Raw genomic sequence first — 23,665 nt, forward strand, 5'->3', positions numbered from 1 at the left:
TTGTGTCTATATGCCAGTTGCAAAAATAATATGGGATTCTCTGAGTAGATTCTGGGTTTCCTTTCCCCATTCTGACTCCTTAACCACAAACCTGAAGTAATGGAATGAAGGGAAGTAAGTGAGCATGGCTGAGGTGATAATGGGTCAGAGAGACCAGGCCTAGAAATCAGTCAGCTTCCTCTGACAGTCTCTCCTAGACTTCTCTAACCTTTGTACTCTTCAGGAGTGTCTGCTAAATGAGGTAGCTCCACCTGCTGTCTTCAGTGTGGTAATTTGGAGCTCCAGTTTATACTCACGAAGCAGTGCAAATTTCTTGTGAAAACTTTTTTCATTTCTGGAGACTGGGTCCCCTTATCTCAGCCTTGATAAAAGTGCAGTGGCCATTTAGAGGCTCAATCCCACTACTGATCAGCACAGGAGCTGTGACCTCCTCAGTTTCCAACCTGGGGCAGTCCTTCCCTCCTTAAGCAGCCTGGTGGTCTCTAGGTACCATATTGGTGGCCAGATTTAGTGTGGACACTTGATTGGCTTAGCACACTACATCTCAGAGGTCCTGAGCTCCAGCAATGCAGCAGCCTCACCTACCTCAGTAGCAGGGATTATAGGCATGTGACACCATGCCCAGCTCTGAAGAAAACTTTCATTAACTTTTCCAGTTTATTACCTTGCAGTCTTGAGTGGGTGTTTGTCAGTCTCCAAACCAGATTCCTGGTTGTTGTTTTTAAAGATACCATTGGAAAATTTTTAAAATCCATCAGCCTCGTCAAAGAGGGTCCTGCCTCTGCCGTCAAACTTGTCCCAGGGTCAGGCCTCAAGCATTCTTTCATGAGAAAGCACCTTCCAGTCCCCAAGAGCACTCCTAATCTTCAGATGTCACATCAATGTCCTCATCAATGCCCTGCCTAGCAGCCGCCTGCCACTGACTCAGAAGCGGTCCATTCTTCCTCTTCTCCTCTGCTGTTGGGCACTCTTCCTCCATCTTCTGCCTTTTGTGTTTTGTTCGACGATTTTGGAACCATACTTTCACCTGCAGGAGGAGTCCAGTGAGATTACACCTTCCCAGCCTGATAGTCTAATCAGGGGTGGGGAACCGGTGGCCTCGAGGTCCTCAAGAGTGGCCCTTTGACTGAATCCAAACTTCACAGAACAAATCCCCTTCATAAAAGAATTCGTTCTCTAAAACTTGGCCTCAGTCCAAAGGCCGCACCTGAAGACCTTGAGGCCACAGGTTCCCCACCCCTGGACTCTAACTGGCCTCAAACAGACAAGATATCCTCCATCCCCTTTCTTGCATTCAATGAGAGGCCTGTAGCTTCTATGTCCTAAATTAGTCTCTGCCTAGAGGGTAATCCGGGGTACTTCAGCTCTACTTCCCAGGGAATTCTGTGGCTAAATTCTTGGACTTCACTTCCTCTCTCACCACATTCTTTTTATTATACTGCTGTCTGGAATAGCCTCTTTCTGGATCCTTCCACCATTCTCTTCCCTTCCTTTTCCCTAATCAAATACTACTACTGAGCTCTGGGAAACACGCTGTGAATATGCAGGCTGGAGTTTGTGCTCATTACACCAAGGAGCTCCTTTGACATATGCTTGAGAAGAGTTAGGTCCTTTTCATTCAAGTCCTTGCTCCTGGACATAGCAAGGGAACCAGAAGGAGATGTGTGTGGTATAGAAATGACTTCCCTCCCCACCCCCCAACAAAAAACAATACCTGAGTTTCCGTTAGACACAAGCTGTTTGCAAGCTGCTTCCTCTCTGCTCCCACTACATAGTGGTTTTTCTCAAAGGCTCTTTCCAGCCGCAGGAGCTGGGATGGGGAGAATGCTGTCCGGATTCTTTTCGGCTTTCTAGTAAAGGGCCCACAAAGCAGCAGGCTCTCAGCAGAATGAACTTCTCCTGTTTGAAAAGAAAAGCCTCCAGTATTCTCTGGTTAACCTTTCCTGGCTAGTGTCCAAGAGACCCTAAGTGTTTCTATCTGCTTGCCAGGGCAGTGTAGAATAGCACCCTCATCCTCTCTCCCCAATTCCCCAGTAGTTTCCTCTAATGACCATCCTGGCATTGACGTTTAGGTGGAACAATAACAACAGTTAATAATGGCTCCCATTTCTTAGACTCAGAGTCCTGAGGGCCTAGATTAAAATCCTATCATTTAGTTTCAATCTCATCATTGATCTGGGTGACCCTGAAGACAATTTAACCTCTCTAGGCCTTTGTTTCCTCTTCTGTAAAATAAGGGTGTTAGACTGCATGGTGTCTAAAAACCCTTTCAGTTCTAAGTCCTATAACCACCCCTATAAGCTAGTTCTTGGCTCCCATTTTTATTGCTTCCATAAAGGAAAATGAAGGGCACACTAGGAGAGGAGCAGACTGGGAATGGATGTTCCCAGGTTCTGCCAATATTTCTGAGACACTCTCACCACTTCCAATTACCTATGTCAAAAAGGGAGTTAATGAACCTCAGATGAGGGAAGCCTGGGTCTAAATGATCTGTATTATTTGAGATTCCAGTGCAGTGCAGTAGACAGTGATTGGAGTTGAAGATAAGAAGAGGAAAGGAAGCTGTCTAGCCTCTGTTAGAATAGCTCTAGGAAGGCCAGCTAGGTGGAGCAGTGGATTGAGCACTGGCCCTGAAAACAGAAGAACCTGAGTTCAAATCCAGCCTCAGATCAAACACCTGACACTTACTAACTGTGTGACCCTGGGCAAGTCACATAATGCCAACTGCTGCCTGGGATAGACATTGGCTGTCGGGGGGATTCATGATACTCTAGGACCCTGGTTCACCAGTCTGCCTATGCATGGACCTGGCCAGTTGCTTCTTCCTTCTTAGTGTGGTAACTTCAGGGTTCTGATACTAGCTTTGTGTCCCTGAACAAGTCACTTAACATCACTGAAACTTTTCTCATCTGCAAAATGGGTATCATATTTGCCCCAGCTGCCTCCCAAGCTTTTAGGGAAGAAAATGTTTCACAAGCCTGAAATCATTATAGAAATAGCAATCATTAGTACTGAGCTTTGGTAGGGTGATGCTTAAGCATTGTCTCCAGTTTCCAGAAAGGTGTATTCCTGCCTACAGAGTTATCAAGTCACAGGAGGATCTGTGCAGTGAGTGACCAGTGTTCTTACTGGAGCCCAGACACTGACTCAGGCTGAAGGCTACTTCGGTGACCTGAAGGAGGGAGCCTTGGAAACCGGCTCTTCCAAAAGTAGTGATACTCCTCCCCCCAGTTTCCATTACGCCCTTTCTACAACTGCAAAAGAAAGGCAACTCTCTCCTTTGGTACTATCCCTGGCCAGGACCCTGATCTCCAGCCCCCTTTCCGAATCACATTTATTCCTTCCCTCTCTTTCCCTCCCTCCCCCTTTGCACTATGTGTATACAAATAGATAAACCCCCTGCTACCCAAGAGTAAAGCCAGATTCTAGGTGAAACTTTTCATCCCCAGAGTGGACCGCAGAACCACTACCAGTTCTTCTGCTCTGCCCCGCAGGGTCGGGGAGGGAGCTCTAATGCGAACCAGCTTTTGAAAGAGACTGAGTCGCGATCGGCTACTTGGTGTATTTTGTGACCTTGAGCAAGTATGTTCCCCTCTCTGAAATTCAGTTACTTCGTCTGTAATATGGAAATAGTAACACTAGAACTGCCTCCCCCCGCAAGATCGGAGGTAAAAAAGGAAATTAAGTTGCTATTCCGCGGCTCGGGCTGCTATCCTAAGCTGATTGTGCAGCCCCGCCCCATCAAAAGTGCCCAGCTCCCGGTTAGAGGGGCTACAGGATCTCGTCCGCCTCAACTCTCTCTATCCCGCGACCAGAGGAGCGGTCCCCACCTAACCCAGGCTCACTTCCCTGGCCAGAGGCACCCCCTGCTCTCCCTATCGGGTCAGCAGTGTCCCGGTTACCAGAAGTAGACTGTCATAGATGGAAGAGCTTGCTTAGAGGTTTAGCCCAAACCCTTTCTCCTCCTTCTCCACCACCACCCCGCTCCACACACAATCCCCACCCCCCTGATGGGGAAACTAAGGCGCAAAGAGGTGACATGACTTGCCCACGGTCCCACGATGACGGTGCGAGGCGGGACAATGCAAGTCCAGCGCTTTCCCCCAGAGCTGCCTCCCCGACAGGGCGCGCTCCCCGAGGCTCTGTCGCACTCACCCGGGAAGCTCGGCGTCCACAAGAGGCTCCGGAAAAGCCAGGGGCAGCAACCGCACAGGTCCCGGGGGCCGGGCGGGGGCGGACCCAGGCGACCACCGGTTCCGCGGTCCGGGGCAGCGGAAGGCTCTGGGACCAACAGGCGAGCAGCCCCCCAAGCTGGTGAGGCGCAGGCTCTGCCGGGCGCGGGGCGCAGCAACGGCTCCGTAGAGGTACCCACGAGCGCCTCGATGGAGAAGCCTCTTCGGCCGGAGATGAACATGATGGAAGCCGGGAAAGTACGCTTGACCCTGGCCGCTTCCCTCCGGGCTCCTGGGCCACGATTGCGCTGCATCCGCACTCAGCACCGCGGGTTAGGGGGCATGCGCCAGCCCGCCCCGAGGGAGGGGAAGGGGGCTGGTTACCGCCCGCCCATCCACCCCAGGGTTCCCCCGAGCCCTCTCTCCCGCAAGACACGCACAACCCGGCTCTCTAGTTTTTTTCCAGTCCCAGACTTGACAGCTACTCGCTTTCCCCCTAGGGCTCCTCCCCTCAGATCCCAGCGGCCACCGCCACCTCCATCCAACAAGCACCACCTTGTCCTGCCACAGTTTCATCCTGACAAGGATCTTCCTTCCTTCCAATAATTCAGCTTCCCTTCCTCTGAGACTGTTTCAGAATTCAGAATCTCACCCTCTAGAGGCTGGAAGCAACTTCGGAGGTGATTTAGTCCAACCTGCACAACTTTCTACAACATCCTGGTTTGAAGTCCTCCCATGACAGCCTCCCAAATCGGTCCATTCGGCCTTGGGGCAGCTCTCATTGTAAGGAAGGTTTTTTTCTCCTAGCTCCACTAGAACTGAAACTTTCAGCTCACGCACGACTCTGCCCTGTGGAACCAAGGAAAACAGCTTGAAGACAGTGACCACATCCTTCTCCCCCATCTCATCTTTTCATCCCCAGTTTCATCAACGATCCTTGTATTTTCCAGGCCTCTCCTCCAGCAGATAGTCAGCACCCCTCCCCCCACCTCCAGTTTGTCAGTGACCTTCCTAATACATTCCAGGTGTGGCCTGATCAGGACCCATGACAGAAGGACCCCCACTTTTGTCCTTCTGGAAGCACAGGTTTAAGAGCAAAATTGTTTTGTGTGATTGTCTTGCTGCCATGTTACACAATTGACTTATGATCCACACCGCACCACCTACCCCTGTACAACCCCTAAATCTTATACTTTGGCAATTGTTTTCATCCAAATGTAGGACTTTATGTTTATCTCTATTAAATTTAATTCCACTAGATTTGACTCATCATTTCAGCCTTTCAAGATCTTTTTGGATGCTGATTCTATTATCCAACGTGTCCCTATACCTTGATGTACCTGGCTAATTTGATAAGTGTCATTTGTGCTTCCATCCAGTGATCAAAATGTTGAACAGAATAGGGCCACGAACAGATCATTGTGACAGGCCTTTAAAGACCCACCTCAGTGTTGATATTTTCTTGGCCCAACACCAAAATTATCACTTTTTAAAAGCAAGTGAAAGAAAAAAGAAGGAAAAAAAGACTGGTTCCTGGTCAGAAGGGGGATAGCTTAATGGATCTTATAACTAATGAGCTCCCTAGGGGCCTGGTGGTGGCATATGGACTTCTGGGCAACTCTGGCCTGTGCTCTTCAGTGATGGTCTCCTGGTTGTCTGTCATGAAATCTGGAGTCCTCCATGCATTTCCGGGGGCTCAGCCTCAATTCTAGTTCAGTATCTATGTTGCCAGAAGGGCAGGACTCCTAGCTTAGCTTTCTGAACTCCCAAATGCTACTGCTGCCTTGCTCTCCCACTGCTGCTGTTGCTGGCCCAGGTATATTTCACCATCACTTGGAGCTCCTTCATCTTGGGCTTGGTCCTTGGCACTTTCTTCTCTTCCCATGGAAACATTACCAAGATGGACAATCACTGCCTGGTTATGACTTGTCATTCAACTAGATGCAATGTCTCATAACTGTATTATCCAGTCTCTAATCCACAAGGACATCGTAAGAAACTTGTTTATCACCTTTCTAAAATCCTGGATGTGTCATTCTCTCTATCTAATGCTATAGTTATGGGCAGCTAGGTGGCTCAGTCAACAGAATGCTGGGCCTGGAGTCAGGAAGACCTGAGTTCAAATCCAGCCTCAGACACCTACTAGCTCTGTGACCCTGAGTAAGTCACTTAACCCTGTTTGCCTCAGTTTCCTCATCTGTAAAATGAGCTGGAAAAGGAAATGGCAAATCACTCTAGTGCCAAAAAAACCCCAAATGGGGTCAAGAAGAGTTGGACACAACTGAAGTAACAGAACAACAGCAACGCTGCTATAGTAGCCCTCAAATTCAACTCAAAAAGGAAATGAGAATAGCCTGGCATGAACTAACCAGTTAGCCTACTGAACCTGTGGTGACTCTTAGCAATCACTCTTTATCTTCTAATGATCAGAAATCATCCTTTAAATAACATATCCTAGAATTTTATCCAGATTTGAAGTCAAGTTCACCATTTTAATGTTGTTGTTTTTTTAATCTACCCTCTTCCTCTTTTTTGAAAATCAGGGGATCTACCTATTTCCAGTCCTATGGCCTCTCTCCCATTTTCTATGGTTTTTCCAAAATTCACTGACAAAAGGCCAAGCACTCACATCTAGAAGTTCTTTTAACATTTTTTGGTGAAAGTGACCTTCTATTGTATTAGTAATAAATATGAGAGAAAATCGGGTATGGTCTAATGCTTTGAGATGTGAGCAGATTTCCGAGTTCAGAGAAAAGATAGGTGGGCTTCCGTGGCTTAAAATACCACGGGGGAAGTTAGCCCAAGAGAGATGTGATGCTCAAAAGAAAGAAATTCTGACAATACAAACAATTCTGAAAAGGAAGAAAGGGGAAGTTGTCTAATGAAGGCTGTGGGGGTGCAGAAGGAAGTCATTAGCCAACTTAAGATTTCAAGAATATATATATAGAAAATGGAAGCTAAGTCAGGATGTGTGGAATTTGAACAAGTCAATTAGATCATATGAATTAGAGCTGGACGGGACCTTCGAGGTCACCTAGTCCAATTTATTCATTTGGAAGGAAACAGTCACAGTGAGGTTAAATAAATGACTTACTCAAGGTCACATAGATAGTAAGTAGTGAAGATGGGCTGAGAACACAGATTATCTGGCTGAAAACCCAGTGATCTTTCCACTATTCCATATTCACTTTACCTCTCTAAGTTTTAGCTTCTTCATCTGTAAAATGGAGATAATATCATTTGCACTCCCTATGTCATGTGCTTTGTCCTGAGAAAAATATATTTTAAATGTGAAGAGAAATAGAAGTATGAAAGAATGACACAATCACATAAGAACAATATGTCAGAGAGAAATCTAGAAAGGGAATAATTGATAAGGAAAGCCCCTGGAGGAAACAGGAGAGTATGGGGACAGAGGGCACAGCCAGAAGTGTTGGTCTTGGGAAGGAATGAGGGCTCCCTCTTCCTGAGAGACAGGAATAAAGGAAAGGATAGGTAACAAGATAAAGATGTTTAGGGGTACGGATTAGGGGAAAAGAGGGAGCTGATAGTGGATGGCTTCTAATTTCTGAGCAAAGTAGCAGATAAGGACATATGCTCACAGAGGGGAACATGCCAAGGTATTGAGGGTTTGAGAAGAGGCTGGGAAAAACCACTGAATGAAATGATATAGAAGGTCAATAAAGAATAAAAATTTTGTCATTCAGCAATAAGGGTTCATTTGAGATTAGAGAATATGAATTTGTAATGGACCCAGTTGGCCTGATGATATGACTTCCTCAAAAGGCAGCTCAAGAATATATGTAAAGAAAGCAAGTGGTGGTAGGGAGATCTGGTGCTGGATATATGTGTTGTGCTGACAGGAACAAAAAGAAAATGCTAAGGAGTTCGCTAGGTTTGGGCAGAGGAGGAAGAAGGGAAGGAAATAAGCATTTATTAAGCACCTAGTATGTGGCAGGCACTGCGCTAAGCAATTTACAAATATTGTCTCATTTGATCCTCACAACAACCCTGGGAGGTAGGTGCTGTTATCCCCATTTCACAGTTAGGAAATTGAGGCAGACAGGTTAAGTGACTTGTTCAGGGTTGTTGTTCAATTTTGTCAATGCCTTTATGACTCCATTTACGGTTTTCTTGGCAAAGATACTAGAGTGGTTTGCCATTTCTTTCCACAGCTCATTTTACAAATGAGGAAACTAAGAGGAACAGGGTTAAGTGACTTGCCCAAGGACACAAAGCTAGTAAGTGTCTGAGGCTGGATTTAAACTCAAGTCTTCCTGACTCCAGGCCACCGTTCCACCTAGCTGCCCTGCTTATAGAACTAGCAAGTGTCTAAGGCCACATTTAAATTCTGGTCTAGTGCTCTCTCCACTGCACCATCCAGCTGCCTGTAATGGAAAGGATACACAGGCATTATATGGACATTGGAAAACAGAGTCCATTAAGTTTTTCCTTCAGTTGTGTTGAAAACCAGAAAACCAGAGATTAAAGCCTTTGGTCTACATGTTAGTATTGTGAAGCAATGTGGAGCAGCAGAAAGAGGACTAGACATGGAGTTGGAAGGTCTGGGGCTGCATCCTAGCTGCGCCTTATACCAGCTGTGTAATCATGGGCAAGTCACAAACTTCACTGTGCCTCAGTTTCCTCATCTGTCACAAATTTCTGCCCTGCCTACCTGACAAGTCATTGTGACAATCAAGTAAGTAATGGATGCTACTGTGAAATAGACAAAAAGTATTATCAGCAGAACCACACCCATCTCTCCAGGGTCAGAGGTAGAATTCAAAGGTTCTATTCAAGAGCATTTATTAAAAACCTACTATGTACACTGTGCTGGGAATACAAAGACAAAAAACACCACCTTCAAAAAGTTTACCTTTCACTAAGGAAAGTCAATATTTACACAGACAGTGAGTACAAAATAGTCTGAGGAGGGAGATAGGACTAAATAGCCATGGGCATCAGGAAAGGCTTTCTCTACTTCAAGGCTAAGATCCTGTTCCACCCCCCCCCAAACCCCCCTATACCCCTGTGCCTAAGATCCTGTCCTTTCTCATCTCTTTGGGACCTTGATCTCATGGATCATCTCCCTGTCATTGCTGGGCTTCACCCTTCTTCCCTCCACCCGCCAAGGAAGCAAGGGGTCTGCACTCTTCATTGAAGAGTGCACCATTTCTATTCACCCTCAGACTCATCTGTGATGCACTCTATCTCTCCACTAAGCCACCTCATCATACCTCCCCTTCACCCCCTTCCACCTCTTGCTCTGGGAACAGTAATCAAATTGACACTACCATTCCTGTCAATCAATTGTCCTAATGACAACTGTCATACCTGTGACTTCCTAAACCACAAGACCCATCTCCTGGACACCACTCTTCCATAAATGCTCTCCTCCTCTATTAAGAAATAAACTTCTCAGGGGCAGCTAGGTGGTGCAGTGGATACAGCACCAGCCCTGAAGTCAGGAGGACCAGAGTTCAAATCTAGCCTTAGACCAAACACTTGACACTAGCTGTGTGACCCTGGGCAAGTCACTTAACGCCAATTGCCAAAAAAAAAATTAAATTAAAAAAAAAAAGAAATAAGCTTCTTGAAGGCAAGGACAGTCTTGATTTTTGTATTTTTATCCTAGGTACCTGACACAGTGCTTGGCACATGGTAAGTATTGGTAAATGCTTTTAAATTCCTTCAATCATTCATTTCCCACACCTCTTTCCAGCATCTCCCTCTTCCCTTGAAAATGCCTATCTGCTCCACCTTTAAAAAAATCACTTGGCTGTTCAAGCTATCTTCCCATTTCTCATGTATGTTGCTGCTAAACTTTTTGAATGAGTGTTTTAATTCCACCACCTCCACTTCCTCTCTATTTCCTCCTTGGTTACGTCTGATCTGATCCCTGCCTCCACTGCCCACCCGTAACTGCTCTCATGCATGACCTCCTAAATGGACAAGGCCAATGGCCTTTTCCAGTCTTCCTCTTCCCTGATATTTCTATGGCAGCTGACACCACTGATCAGCCCCCTCTTTTGGTCCCTTGGCCTCCACGATGACATCACTCCCCCCCTTCCTCCCTCGTCCCCTTCAGTGCCTCATCCTTCTCTTCCCATACCCAACTGCAGTCCACCCCCCCTCCCCAGGCATAGCTTCAGCTGTCTCTGAGTTGTTCTCCTTCATCCTCTAAATGCCAATCTGTCCTTAAGTTCTGTCCATTTTTTACTTGTGCTGTCTCTTGGATCCACTCCCTCTTCCCCATCCCCAGGGTCTCCACTCTAGTTCAGGACTTATTACCACACCTGCAAGAGTCTCTAGAAAGGTTTCCCTACTTCCAGGCACCTCCCACCATTGCCAGACTACCCTGTGTGATTCTCTGTCTAACAAGGTTTCCTTACTGCCCCCCCCAAAATATAATGCTCATTCCTGTTCCTGCATGTCTGCTCATACCCACCTCGCCTAGGATGAACTCTTCTTTTATATTACAATGATATTTTAATCAGACACTTACTAGCTGTGTGACCTGGGGAGCAAATCACTTAACCTCTGCTTGCCTCAGTTTCCTCATCTGTAAAATGGGGATAATAGCAGCACCTATCTTCCAAGGTTGTTGTGAGGATTAAATAATTATAAAGGGCTTGGTACAGTGCTTGGCATATGGTAAGTACTATAAATGTTATATAACTGTTAGTTGTTGTTGTTATTATTATTATTAGTGTCCATGTCTTACATGCCCACTAAACCACGGAGCTCCTTGAGGACAAGTCATATATCTTACTTATTTTTGTATCCTTCCCAAGAGCCTTTAAAATACTTGGTTGTTGTATGGAATTGCATTTCTAATCCTTCCAGTTTGACCCCTTTCATTCTTCCCTACCACTTCACTGGGCGTATCCCACTCCCCAGCACATGACCATATTCTGCCTGTGGCTGGGACTCCACTGTTCACCCTATGTTAGTCTGGCTTCCTTCAGGAAGCACCCTAAGGGTAGACACAATGTCTTTTATTTTTTTTAACCCACCACAAACTGATTGATAAATGCTGCTTGATAACCTGAATGCTGAATCACAGGCAATCCAATTCACCTGTCCTGAGACTTAGTCCCCCACTTCTATAAAAGGGCAAAACAGATTCCCTTAAATACTTTTTCATTCAATACACTAACCAATGCTGAGAATGTAATGTAGAAGTCTTTCAGAGAATAAAAGAGACAGGACCTACATAATAATAACAACTATTCATTAAGATTTAATAAAGTGCTTTTTTGCCCCACAAAAACCTTCTGAGGTAGGCAGAGCAAGTATTATCACCCTCATTTCACAGATCAGAAAACCGAGTCTCAGAGAGGTTAAGTGATTTGCCCAGACTCAAACAGCTACTAAATGGCAGAGCTTGGATTCACACTCAAAGGAATCTAAGCATCCTGGTTGGTACGCTGGGGCTTTGATGGGTGCCAGGCTCTCATCCCTCTTAGCACCCTGGAAACCTCCTAGACAGGGTCTTCTGATTCCAGAAATCAGATCAAGAATTTGACAATTCTTCTTTCTTTCCAAGAACAGTTCAAGTTGGCTCAGGAAGGAGGCCTGAGCAGTGTGTACCATCTGCTTTTATGATGCTGGGCTGCCAATCAACTGTCCTCTTTCTTAAGAAATTTCCCCAAGGCAAGAAACCAAATCCAGCCTACCATCCCATCTTAACAAGGTGACAGCCCTGAGACAGAAGAGCAGGAGCACTTTCCATCTGACTCCTTCTTCCCTCAGGTAGAGGACAGCGTGGTCTTCAGGATGTCTTTGGAAGCTTCATGGGCCCGACAATAGAGTGAAGGCCAGGTTGACTTGAGGGGATACCCTGATTCGAAATCCCCTCAACACAACGTGTACTTTCACTCCCTCAGTTTGGCTTTTCGCCATGGAAGACACAAGAAGGGTCTCCCAAACCAGGGAGTGGTATGAAGTCAAGAGGAGCCTGTGGAGAGCCCCAGCAGGTGGACTGCTGAGTTAATAGGAAAGTGAAGCTGAAAATCCCAAACTCAAATGTTTATTAAGCACCTATCATGTGCACGTACCTGTACTGGGCACAAGGGCAAAAGAGGCCAAAAGACAGAAAGAGCCTCCTGCTGGGGAAGGAGGCCAGGTATAACAAGCCCATGGAACTAAAGAGTCAAAGATTCTGCACCCCAGCCTCTTTCCAATCTCCAATCTCTTTTTACTGCCCATAGGGCAGGGATAACAACTGAGTATTTGGTCCAAGAGTACTTATGGACCTTTCCCTCAGGCTGCATCAGTCTCCAGAAGAAGCACAGCTACGTAGCTGAGCCAAGGTGGCTCAGATCTCCTCCCATCACTTGAAGCCAGGCCACTTCTAACTGGGTGCTGGGTCCTACTCGTACCTTAGCTTCAGCCCCACCCACTGAAGGAATCCCTCCAGCAGTAATGACGCTCTCCCGGGGCCAGACACCAGCCAAGCAGACTGAGATGGTGCTAGCCATGTTCCCCTCAGTCAAATGCGCACCAGGGTGTGTCAGCTGCATCACAGTCCAGAGCAATGTTGAGAACTGTGCAGGGTGCTCCGGCTACTGACACCAGGGTACGAGAATCAAGATGGTAACGTACACTATTCAGCCCCCCTTCCCGGTCCAGCTTGAACTGTTCCTGGGGAAAAAGAAGAGTCGCTCAAATTCCTGACCTGGATCACAGGAGCCCTACCAGGACTCTCCCAGTGACCCAAGGGGTCTGAGATACTGGAACCATGCAAGGTGGCACTCAACTCCCTCAGACCAGCCACAGCTGAAAAGAATAGCACAGGGGTCTCTGGGGAAGGACCTGTTCCCTTCCTTGAGGTCAAGAGGGTCCAAGCATTATGGTCAAGAGAGGAGAAAATCAGCTCTGCTTTGGAAGAATTACCAGATTTGGAATCAGTGGATTCGGGTTAACAACCTAGCTCTGCTATTTACTATCTGTGAGACCTTCAAAAGTCAAGTGATCTTTCTGGGCCTCAGTTTCTCATCTGTAAAATGAGGAAGGAGGTTGGACAAGATGATCTCTAAGACCACTTCCAGCTCTATGAGCCTATATGCTGTAAGCGAGAAGCAAAAAGTACAGAAAATCATCTGGGCCCCTTTTGGGTCACGTGGAAGGGGGGTCTCTTCCAGGCACCTGCCTTCCCTCCCCATGTCCCCCACCCCGACATCATCAACCCTCTTCAGGAACCCAGAGTACCTGCTTCTGAGCTGCAATGCGTTTCTGGTCTCTCTTCCGCCAAGCAGGATCATGTAGGTGGCGGAATGTTTTATACCCAGTTTTGATTCCTGAGGGACGGAAAAGCTAGAGAAGACCAAGACAGAGCAATTTCAAATTTGACCCCCTCCCACTTCTACACAGTCTCCTCCTTGAAACCCTGTCCAAGACGACGGGCATGACTTCAGTGCAGTAGGAAGAGCAATGGACCTGGAGTCAGGTAGAGCAGTAGAAGGGAAAGAACACTGAATGTGGATAATCTGAGGAGGTCAGCGACCCTAGGCAATCACAGCCTGAAGCTTGGTTCTCTTGTTTCTAAAATTAGGGTCCTCTCCAAAGATCCTTCCCAGCTTTGAAATCTATGATTGTGGGTTACTTGGCTTCAAGGGACAGCTCTACCGCTGCCTAGGGAAGTGCTCCCAGACAACTTAACTAACCTCCGTAAGCCCCGACTTCTTTAAGATGAAAATATCAAAATGCTAGCTACCTCACAGGATTATGGTGAGGAAAATCATATGGGAGTTATTGTTACAATTATTATATCACTTTGCCTTTTATAAACAATATTTCATTAGATCAATTGGACAAAAGTCCAGAGAAGGGGCAAGGCAGGGATCCCCACAAAACAATGAGAGAACACTGAAACCAAGACAGACCTTAGAGGTCATCTAGTCCAGCTGAGACCCGGGAATGTAAGTGATTAGTCCAAGGTCACACAGCTATGCGTGACTCTTAGACCCCCCAGTTTTTTTCAACCATGCAGACAGCTCCAAGGAAAGAGGGAGTGTGCTAGATGAGGGCAGAAACAAGGCCTCAAGCCAGCTGTGCTTTACTGAGGATATAGACAGGGGAATAAGAGAGCCTGGAGTTGGGCAATATTACCTGGAGACCGGCTCCTTTAATGCGCCGGTAAAACTCGTCATCTTCCCGGCCCCATCCCCAGAAGCGATTGGACATCCCGTTGCACTGATAGAAACAAGATGGTATCACTCAACCTGATCTTTCTTGCTTTTCAGACCACAGCCCTAGTCTTCCTCCCCTGCCCGGGCTAGCAAGGAGTACTTAAAACCTTGCACACTGGGAATCTCCAGGTTGCCTACTGGGGCCCCCACCTCCCAGGTCTCTATGTATGACAGCCAGCTTCTATGGGGGAATGACTCTTATCTCTCCACCTGCCTCCCCAGGGAAGGGCCCAGGCCTCACCAACTGGTAATGCTGCTTGGTGAGAAGCAGAATGCCACCCACGTAGGTCTTGTAGTGATAGAGGGGATGCAGCTCTGGGGAGGCCACATGGAAGGGCCCTGCCTCAGGAAAGCTGTAGTCCAGCTCCTCATTGAGGGGCAGCAGGTCCACGTCATGCATGGCTATGTAGTCAGTGCTGTTACCGCTCTCCAGAAAGCCCACATTGATCAGCGATGCCCGGTTAAACCTTCCAGGGGACAGGAGGGCATGTGAGCAGTTACATAGTGGGCACTCACTGCGGGAGGAAGAAGTCTTGGGGGGCACAAGGGTACGTCATAGTTTTCAGGGTGCTTTTATATTCATTATTTCATTTAATCCTTGTGACAATCCCAACAGAGAGGTGAGACAAGGTTTATTATCCCTATTTAAGCTGATGAAGAAACCAGTTGAAGGAGGTTAGTGACTTGCCCAAGGTCACATAATCAGTAAATTCACAGGATCATAGGCATTAGAGCTATAAGGGACTTTAAGGATCCAACCACAGAACATTGATGCCAGGAAGGGACCTGTGAGACTATCTAGTCCAGTCCACTCATTTTATAGATGAGGAAACTGAGTCCCAGAAAGGTTAAGGGACTTGCCCAAGGCTAAAAAAGTACCAAGTTACAGAGCCAGGATTTAATTCCCAGTCTTCTAACTCTGTATCTAATTTTTTCCCACTACACCAGCAGAGCTGGGACTAGCACTCAGCTCTGGCCTTCCAAGGACATCAGGCTGCCTCTCTCATCTCTCTCTGTAAGCCTCTGAATGGCTCCTGGAGGTGGTCAGCAGTGGGGACCTAGCCCAAGTCATTCCTGGGGAGCAGCATAAGCCCAAAGAAAGATCTGAGGAAAACAGATGGGGAAAAGAAGACCACCGTAACCAGAAACAGAAGGCAACTGCCAAGGCGGCCTGGAAACGCTCTTTCCTCTACTTCTGTCTCCCTTTTCCTGTGCCCACACCTTCTCCACCACAGGGCAGAGGGACAGCCTCATTGTTCTACCTGAAGTGATCCACTTGGTTGAGCACAAAGATGTGGTGTCGGATCTTTTTCTTGTTCAGGAAGTGGTGCATGTGGGGCACGAAGACCAGAAGCTCCTCAAAGCGTTCACGGAATGGCACCAGCACTGCGAGGCGGTGGGGCGCCCAGGAGGGGTCCTCCTCCAAAGAGACTGGAGGCTCAAAGGGGCAGGCCTTTGGAGGGCTGACAAGCTCCTGCCCCTGCCCTGCCTGGCTCATGTCACCCGAACAACTGAGCTGCAGCCAGAGCAAGGACAGGAAGGCCAGGAACAGGCACACAAAGAATAGCTGGAACACGCTGTACTTCCGAGGCAGGAAAGACCTGGGTGAGGAGTAAAGGTTAGAATCAGGGAAGAAGTAGCTGAGCTGAAGACTCAAGGCTCAAGAGGTGGGGATGGGCCATCAGGGATGGAAGCCTACTAAGCCCGGAGCCTGGGGCTCTCCTCATGCATCAGGACATCAGCACCACCACTGCCAGCTTTTCTGCTCTGTGTCTCAGGCTCTCCTTAGTAACACTTGCCTGCTCAGGAGGCTTTGGAAGGTTAGTGCAAAACAGCTTCAAACACTTTTGTTCATGCTCTTCCTCCAGCCCAGAACACGCATCTGAACCCTACCTATCCTTTAAGACACAGCCCCTCAAAGGCTACCTCCTTCATGCATCTTCTCTAAACAACCCGCCTCATAATGAGCTCTCTCTTCTCTGAACTCCTACTACACCGAAGACTCCACCTCAGCAGTGTCTCAAATCTAGCCCATCTTTTCCCATGGTTCCCCAAATGATCCAGGCCCTTATCACATCTTGCTTAGATGATTATGATAGCCTCCTAATCATCCTCTAGTCTTTCTTCCTCCACTCTATTCTGTACATGATGCCAGAGTCATCTTCTCCATCTAAAGTCTAAACCATATCATTCTCCTGCTGAAAATCCTTTAGTGATTCCCAAATGCCCAAGGGCCAAACCCTTCAAATTAGGATTCAAATCTCTCCACAATCTGGTCTCAATTTACCTTTCCATTGTTGTCTCACACTATCCTAGCCACATACTCTCTCACTTCCGCAGAAGGTTCAGCCTAACTTGAAGCTAGAATGCTCTTTCACTTGTCAAAATATGTCCCTTCCTTCAAAGCCCCATTCAAATGCACCTTCCTTGGTGAGATCTTCCCTGATTTTCTGCAGCTAGAAACAATTCAGCCATTCACTATCTGAAATCCCATAGCATAGGTACATATCTTCTGACACTTGCTTGCTGCATATCACCCCCTGGAGCTCCTTCGGGCACCTCAAAGTCAGTATAAACTGAGTACAAACAATACAAAACTGAATTCACTGTCTTTTTCCCCAAAAAACTTACCCATCCCTCAACTTCTTGTTTTCCCTGTCATGTAGTTTAAAAAGTTTAGCCATGTTTAACTCTTCTCAATCCCTTACATCTAATCAGGTGACAAATCTTAGGGATTGTACCACCAAACCAACACTTTAATCTGGCCCCTCCTTTCTGATCTCACAGCAACCAAGGTCTCATTGCCTCTCTTAGACTACTGTAATAATAGCCTCCAGGTTGTTCTCCCAGCCTCATAGGCATTCCCCCTCCAATTCCAGATTCTTAATGCACTCCTCGATCAGGTCACCAATCAATTTAAAACCCTGAGGCGGCTTCCCATTGTCTACCAAATGAAATATAAACAGGGCATTCAAGCCTGACATTCTCTCTGGCGGTCTTCCATGCCTGAAATGCTCTTTCTCCTTCACTCTAACTTCCCTGACTTCTTGTAAGTTCCAAATGGAATCTTACCTTCTACAGGAAGCCTTCATCAACCCCTCTTAATTCTAGTGCCTTCTCTCTGTTAATTATTTCCTATTTATATGGTATATAGCTTGCTTTGTATATATTGGTATGTATGTTGTTCCCTCCCCCATTAGGCTGTAAACTCCGTAAGGACCAAGACCAGTTTTTGCCTCCTTTTTATCCCCAGTGCTTGGCACATAGTTGGCACTTAATAAATGTTTGCTGAACTGAATAAGCACTTGTTAGATTTACATTGAATTAAACCACTCAATTCTGCCACGTATTATGGATCCATGTCTTATTTTTCCCTCACCACAAACACACAATTATGACTAATTTGATGGAAGCAGACAGAAATCTCCATCATTACTTCTGTATTTCTCCTTTCATAGGTGAACAGTTGGAGTGCTGAAAAGGGCAAAAAGAGAACTTTTGTGTATGAAAAACTGAACAAATCCAAGTCAGAAGAAACATAGTTTCAAGACAAACATGAAGGAAAGACAGATTGTTCTAGGGAATAGATAGACTCAGATGGCTGTACTTGAGGACAGAGAAATGCCTGAGGTCACAGTGCACTATGATCCTTCAGCTAATTGACATGTGGCTGTTTTTCAAGTTTGGAAGGTTTTAACTCACAAAGTAGTAAGTCAAGTGAATGTCTGGAAACTATGGCACAATTAAAGAACTAATGGGTTCAGAATGCACAGAAAGGCAGATTTCATGTTTTATCTTCTAAGAGAAAGAGTAGTCACTGACCACCAGGAGACTCTGATTTGGAGCATTAGACAAAGTTATGAGGGCTGGAAGAATAGTGAAAGATGCTAACTGTTAGGAACTGAGCTAAGAAGCCGGGCAGAATTGGCTGACAGGAAGGCTTCAGCTGCCTTGCTAGGAGTCTGCGGATTGGAAGAGAGGCATTGTTCTGTGGCTTTGCTAAAGTAAATGCCAGGAGCCGGCTGACTGAAAAAGAGTTGAGACCTGCTCCAGTTTAAGTTATTGCCCCCACCATCTACAGCTTGTAAAAGGTTAAATCGCAGAGGTGCCTGGTTGCCCTCTATCACCAGTTCTGATGAGAGGGTGAAAAGAGAGGGGGAAAGAATGATTTGCAGCGAGAATAGACTTGATTAGCTGAAAGCTGAATGAAACACAAAGAATCCTGTTGAATGAAGAGCTTGCTGGGTTTTTCTGCATTGTCAAGAGAGCCAACCTGAGAAGTTCTGCTATGACCTTTGCTTTGGAGAAGGAAAGGGAATAAGCATTTATATAGTGCCTACTATGTACCAGGCACTGTGCTAAGCATTTTTTTTTTTACAAATAGTATCTCATTTGATTCTGACAACAACCTTACATAGTAGGTGCTGCATCCCAGTGTTACAATTGAGAAAACTGAGGTAAACAGAGGTTAAGTGACTTGCTCAGGGTCACACAGTGACTAAATGCCTGAGGCTGAATTTGAACTCAGGGCATCCTAACTCCAGGACCAGTGCATTATCCACTGAGCCACCAAATGCCTGCTGCTTTGCTGGAAGAAAAGGCTGGGAGGTTCCTGGACAAAGCAAAATTCTCTGCTATTTGAAGATCTGAGACACCTGGCAGTTCTCCAGCTTAGGGGAACTTCTCATCATTATAACAGCATATTCCTTTCCCAACCCCCTGCTAAGGGTTATTGTGAATTAGATCTTGTCACTGCTACAAGTAGAAGAGGAGTGTATGCATCCAGCAGGACAGCAGCAAAGACCAGAAGGAGAATAGCAAATGGTGGAATGGTGGGCCCAGAACTACCAACATGAGGGCAGGTTGGGGTGAGTAATCCAGCCCAAAGGCTAAGAGTCAGGGGGACCCCCTTGCTGTACAGGGGCTACATTTACACAGTCCTGAAAACTGCACTTAGATACACTGGGAATTTTTGTATAAAGATTAAAAATAGAGGAAAGACAAGGTGATATATGAAAACAAAAATGTTAGCAAAGTTCTATAATAATATTATCCACAGCTCTAAAGTTCAAAACAATTTAAGGCCAGTGGAGAACACTACAGACAAGGAAGGTATGAGATCACTGCTTGGGGTGAATGGGATAATAATGAACAACAGAGAGAAGACAGCTATTCAACTTCTGTTTTGCTTTTATCTTCTTTTCCAAAGAAAATAATTTTTGGATTGTAAGGGTCAGACTAGAAATGTCTAATAGCGAGCTGAAACTCAAGATAAATAAGGAAACAGTAAGAAGGTAATTAACTTCCCTTGAGTTTAAGTCACCAGGCCCTGACAAATATCTTAGCATACAGAAAAAAACAAAAACAAAACTTTAAAATGTGATTGCTAATCCACTGCATTCATTGTAAATGATCTCTGAAAGATCATACAGACAGGAGAGATGTGACAGGATTGCAGAATAAACATCTCAACTTTTTAAAAAAGGGGGAAAAGGTAAGACTGCAAACTATGGGCATAGATAAGCTTAACTTTGATTCCTGAAAAATTCTAGAACTTATTACGAAAGAAATTAATTAATAGATATTCAGAAAATGAAACTCTTCACAAGAGCCAGAATGGCTCCATCAAAAATAGGCCAATCCGGACTACCTTATATCCTTTCCAACAGGTTTACTAGATTGGCAGCTCAATGGAACACTATAGATTTGGTTGACCGAGACTTTAACAAAGTGCTTGACAAAATCTCTTGTGGTGTCCCTGTGGACCAAATAGGTAAATGTGGGCTAAATAACAGTACAATTAGATGGATTCAGAAGCAGTTGAATGGCTAGAGCCAAAGAGTTGTTATTAATGGTTTGATGTCAACATGAAAAGTCTCTAGTGGAATGAATACTTCAGGGACCTGTCCTTGTCCTTATGGTGGTTTAACATTCTAATCAATGACTTGGATTGAGACATAGATCCCAGGTAGGCAAGTTAGCTAACACAAATTAGAATGTAAAAGAGATTTCAACAAACTAGAACCCTGGGACAAATCTAATGAGGAAGTTGGGTTTGGTGACCTAAAAATGTCCCTTCCATCACTAACCCTAAGGTCTTAAGACAAAATTTAGCAAGGATAAATGTAAAACATCATACTTAGATTCAAAAAATTACTTCCCAAAAGCAAAATGGGGAAACTGTGACTAGGAAGAAGTTCTGACCTGAAACAGATCATCAGATCTCAGTGGACAACAATGTCAGTGTAACTCTCTGGTGTGTGATACAGAAGCCAAAAACATCAAATGAGACCTTAGGCTCTATTTAAAAAGCACAGTCTAAAGGACAAGGTAAGTGCTGGTCCTGCCAGACCCTGGCCTGGTCAGACCACATCTGAACTGCTTTGTTCAGTTCAAGGTGCTACATTTTAGGAAGGACACTGACAAACTGAAGTGTCCAGAGGAGGGCAATCAAGATGGTGAAAGAATCTGATATCACATAATTCGAAGTCTGGCTGAAGAAACCAACAACATTTAGCTTAGAAAAGAGATTCTAGTCTAACCCTGAGATTCTGGGATTCTATTAGGGGTTAAGGACCCTGCAAATATTCAGTTATTTGCTCTGCTTAATTAAATTCTCATTGTAGCATTAGGAGCACATAGTTCAGCTCCTAATAATTCCCTTATTGTTTTCCACGTCTATCTTCCCAGGCAGATTATAAATTGTTTGTCAGAGATTGAGTCATAAAATTTAGAGCTGGAAGGGACCTTACAGATAAGGAAACTGAAGCCTAGGGCAGGGAAAGGGACTTGCCCAAGGTCACACTGACAGCAAGTAGAAGACCTTGATTTCAAACCTAGGTCTTCTTGCCTTCAAATTCTATGTTCTTTCTACTGTACCACAGAGCCTTATTCTTCTTTCCACCCCTATACTTATGCTAGTAGGTACCTAGAATAGTAATATGTATATAATTAGGACTTAATATTAAGATCTGGTAATTGACAGATCTTTCAAAGACAAAGGTGGTTCTCCCTGCTACTCCCACTTTAATACATAATTAAATATCTCATATTTATATAATGCATTAAAGTTTGTAATGTACTTTACATACATTATCTCAAAACAACCCTATAACATATATACTATCACCACCCCTGTTTAAAGATGAGGAGCTGAAGGTCAGAGAGGTCATGTGACTTGTACAAATTTACACAGCTAATAAGGACTGGAGACGATTTGAATCCAAGCTTTCCTGACTTCAAGTTCAAGGGTCTAACCATAATGCCAGTCACCTTAAGATAAGGCAATACAAAGTTGGTTTTAACAAGATGCCACTTCCCTTACAAGCCAAATCAACTGTAAATCTTCCTTACAGGCACAGCTGACTATGTAGAAACTTGTAGCCCCCGAAGCAAAAAGTGAGGCTTTACCACATGCAATCTTAGGGAAAGGCCAAGCAATGGCCCCTGTGAAGAGGCACTGACTTACCCCCTACTATCATGCTGAGCTGGCCTCCAATAGGGAGGAGCATATGCAGGTCCTGAATGTTGCCTAGGAAGGTTGGAACTTCTAGATAATCTCCTCAGCACTTGAGGTTCTTTCTGGGGGCAGGGAGGGGAGACAGGAGAGGAACATAGAAGCCTCCCCCACCTTTTGGTGGAAAGAAGCAAGCAGCTGTTATACAAAACACAGCTCACTTACCCGGGTACCTGAGGGAACCATGCAAGCTAAAATACTGCTGAGCTACCCACCCTACTATATCCCCAACTCTAGCACCATAAACCTCCTGGGTACTCCTGAGTCCTAAGGGCTGGAAGTTCAGAGAAACACAAAGCTTCAGGGACTGTGAGAACTATGAAAGCCACTAGAAATCATCTAATCTAACCTCATTTTGCTGGTGAAATTCCTCAATTACCTGAGTCTATGGCCAAGAGCAACTGTTCCAGACTCTTGGCAGACCCAAACTGTGCAGTCTTTCCTGCAACTACAGAGAAATGGAAAAGGAAAATAACAAGTAAAACATCCTTATGTTCCTCCATCTCCTGAAGACACTTTGGCCCTACTGACTTCCTTTCCACAAGGATGCCAGAGGCCCCATAGGCATGAGATAAGAAGGAGATAGGACACAGTAAGAACTCATACTCCATGGGACCCCACTGTGGGGGCCGGATTCCTAAACCCTGATTCTCTTACCCAGGTAGAGAGCTGTTTGCTGGTAGGTGCTTCCAGCTTTAAGCACCTACATATTGACCTTCACAAAGTTCCCATCTTTAATAAAGGTAAATAGTAAGTAAGGTATTCAGGGAAAAACAAATCAAACTAAAGTTATGGGATGAATATTGTCTCAGTTGAGGAAGTTGAGAATCCCTATAGATTATTCCCTGAGTGGTAGTATGATGTAGTGCGATTATTTGGATGCACAGACCCTCAAGTCAAAAGACTCAAGTGCTAGGCCTGAGTCTGCCATTAAAAAAAAAGGGAGTGGGAAGCTAAGAACAAACACAGAGATACATAAAAACAGAGAGACACACCAAAAGAGGGAGGCAGATAGAAGAGCCACAGAGACAGAAAAGTCAACAGAGAGGCAGACATAGAAACAGAGAAAGAAGAAACTGAGGCAAAAAAGAGTGACATAAAAACATGGAGGAAGGGGGAGAAAAAAGAGGGGAAGGAGGAGAAGGAGAGAGAAGAGGATACAAAGAGCCAAAGACAGACACGAAGAGACAGGACAGGGCGAGAGACACAGAGAACGAGACGAATGCGACGGAGATGGCAGAGAGAGAATTAACAGAGACACGATCCGGCACACCCACAGAGAGGCGGAAGGAGGCCGGGAGACAGAGGCAACGAGAGTCTGACGGACACAGACAGGGACGGCATCTGACGGATTCGGAGCCTCGGACCCCGGGAGACCGGGCAGCGGGAGACGCGGAGCCCGAGCGAGACGATCGGGCAGTCACCCACCGCCGAGGCTGACCGAGTGCAGGGAGGGCCAGGGGGCGCTCACCTACTGTCCCCCCAGGGGAGCTGGGCCGCCTTCCTCCGAGAGGGGAACATCCTGAGCGGCCGTGGCGCTCGGAGGGAGGGAGGGAGGGAGGCCCCGGGTCTACTCTTCCCGCCCCGGCCTGGCCCGGCCCCTCCAGCGCCCGCCCTCCTCGCAGCCGCCGCCGCCGCCGCCCCGCCCCCTGACTCCTCTGTCCGTCTGTCCGCCCGCGCCGGCTACCCCCGCGCACCAGCACAAAGGTTCCGCCCGGAAGTGGGACCGGGGAGCCACGTGGACTTCGCTTGCCTGGAACCCGGGCAGAGCGGCCCACTGCAGG

The 23,665-nt window shown here is 46.2% G+C and overlaps 2 protein-coding genes across 5 annotated transcripts; both read right to left on the reverse strand.

The window, feature by feature from the left end:
• Window positions 1–6: 6 nt before the first annotated feature.
• On the reverse strand, window positions 7–4,553 carry LOC114046761 (homeobox protein EMX1-like). The gene is made up of 3 exons (XM_027867253.1): window positions 4,156–4,553; window positions 1,715–1,899; window positions 7–1,027 (listed from the first exon to the last, which is right to left on the reverse strand). Exons 1-3 carry the CDS (start codon window positions 4,484–4,486, stop codon window positions 860–862), a joined length of 684 nt encoding a protein of 227 aa, XP_027723054.1. The 5' UTR covers window positions 4,487–4,553; the 3' UTR covers window positions 7–859.
• Window positions 4,554–4,590: 37 nt separating this feature from the next.
• B4GALT7 (beta-1,4-galactosyltransferase 7) lies at window positions 4,591–23,424 on the reverse strand. Of its 4 annotated transcripts, none has more exons than XM_027867249.1 (6): window positions 23,353–23,424; window positions 15,628–15,966; window positions 14,607–14,832; window positions 14,286–14,369; window positions 13,386–13,490; window positions 4,591–5,021 (listed from the first exon to the last, which is right to left on the reverse strand). In XM_027867249.1, exons 1-6 carry the CDS (start codon window positions 23,400–23,402, stop codon window positions 4,821–4,823), a joined length of 1,005 nt encoding a protein of 334 aa, XP_027723050.1. In that variant the 5' UTR covers window positions 23,403–23,424; the 3' UTR covers window positions 4,591–4,820. The 4 variants fall into 4 exon arrangements, with proteins under 4 accessions (XP_027723050.1, XP_027723053.1, XP_027723051.1 ...); XM_027867252.1 differs by having other exon boundaries at window positions 4,912–5,021; window positions 13,386–13,474; XM_027867250.1 differs by lacking the exon at window positions 4,591–5,021 and adding an exon at window positions 12,189–12,818.
• Between the last annotated feature and the right edge of the window lie 241 nt (window positions 23,425–23,665).

Source organism: Vombatus ursinus, unplaced genomic scaffold (assembly GCF_900497805.2).
Source record: "Vombatus ursinus unplaced genomic scaffold, bare-nosed wombat genome assembly UNPS02014785.1, whole genome shotgun sequence".
In the NCBI taxonomy this organism is placed as follows: domain Eukaryota; kingdom Metazoa; phylum Chordata; class Mammalia; order Diprotodontia; family Vombatidae; genus Vombatus; species Vombatus ursinus.